At 55.4% G+C, this 406-nt stretch overlaps 1 protein-coding gene across 1 annotated transcript in view; it reads left to right on the forward strand.

The window, feature by feature from the left end:
- The first annotated feature begins 376 nt into the window (after nucleotides 1-376).
- Nucleotides 377-406, forward strand: part of LOC117885465 ((Lyso)-N-acylphosphatidylethanolamine lipase-like) — a 27421-nt gene continuing 27391 nt past the window's right edge. Inside the window, exon 1 of the mRNA XM_034786767.1 lies at nucleotides 377-386. Coding sequence (XP_034642658.1) covers nucleotides 377-386 — 10 coding nt within the window. The remainder of the gene's footprint in view (nucleotides 387-406) is intronic.

Below are 406 nucleotides of genomic sequence, written 5' to 3' on the forward strand. Positions count from 1 at the left end.
TTATGGGATGGTGCTGCCAGGGAAAATATGGTGAGGTTACCCTGGGCTAGGGCTCCCATAGATACAGCCACCATCAGAAGATGCCATTGACATGTGGGGGGTGGCGGTTTACTATAGGAGGGCGTTGCTGTGGGGAGCGGGGGAAGGTTTGCTATGGGAGGGCGTTGACATGGCAGGGAGAGGTTACTATAGAATGGGGGAGGGGCTTGGTTTACTAGGGGAGGGCATTGCTGGGGGGCGGGATTACACTACCAGAGAGCATTGCTAGGGGAAGGGCGCAGGTGTTTACTACAAGAGGGTACTAACCCCTCCCTGCCATAGCAATCCCATCCTATAGTAACCTCTTGTAGTAAACACCTGCGCCCTTCCCCTAGCAATGCTCTCTGGTAGTGTAATCCCGCCCCCC

Source organism: Trachemys scripta, chromosome 12 (genome assembly GCF_013100865.1).
Source record: "Trachemys scripta elegans isolate TJP31775 chromosome 12, CAS_Tse_1.0, whole genome shotgun sequence".
Taxonomy (NCBI): domain Eukaryota; kingdom Metazoa; phylum Chordata; order Testudines; family Emydidae; genus Trachemys; species Trachemys scripta.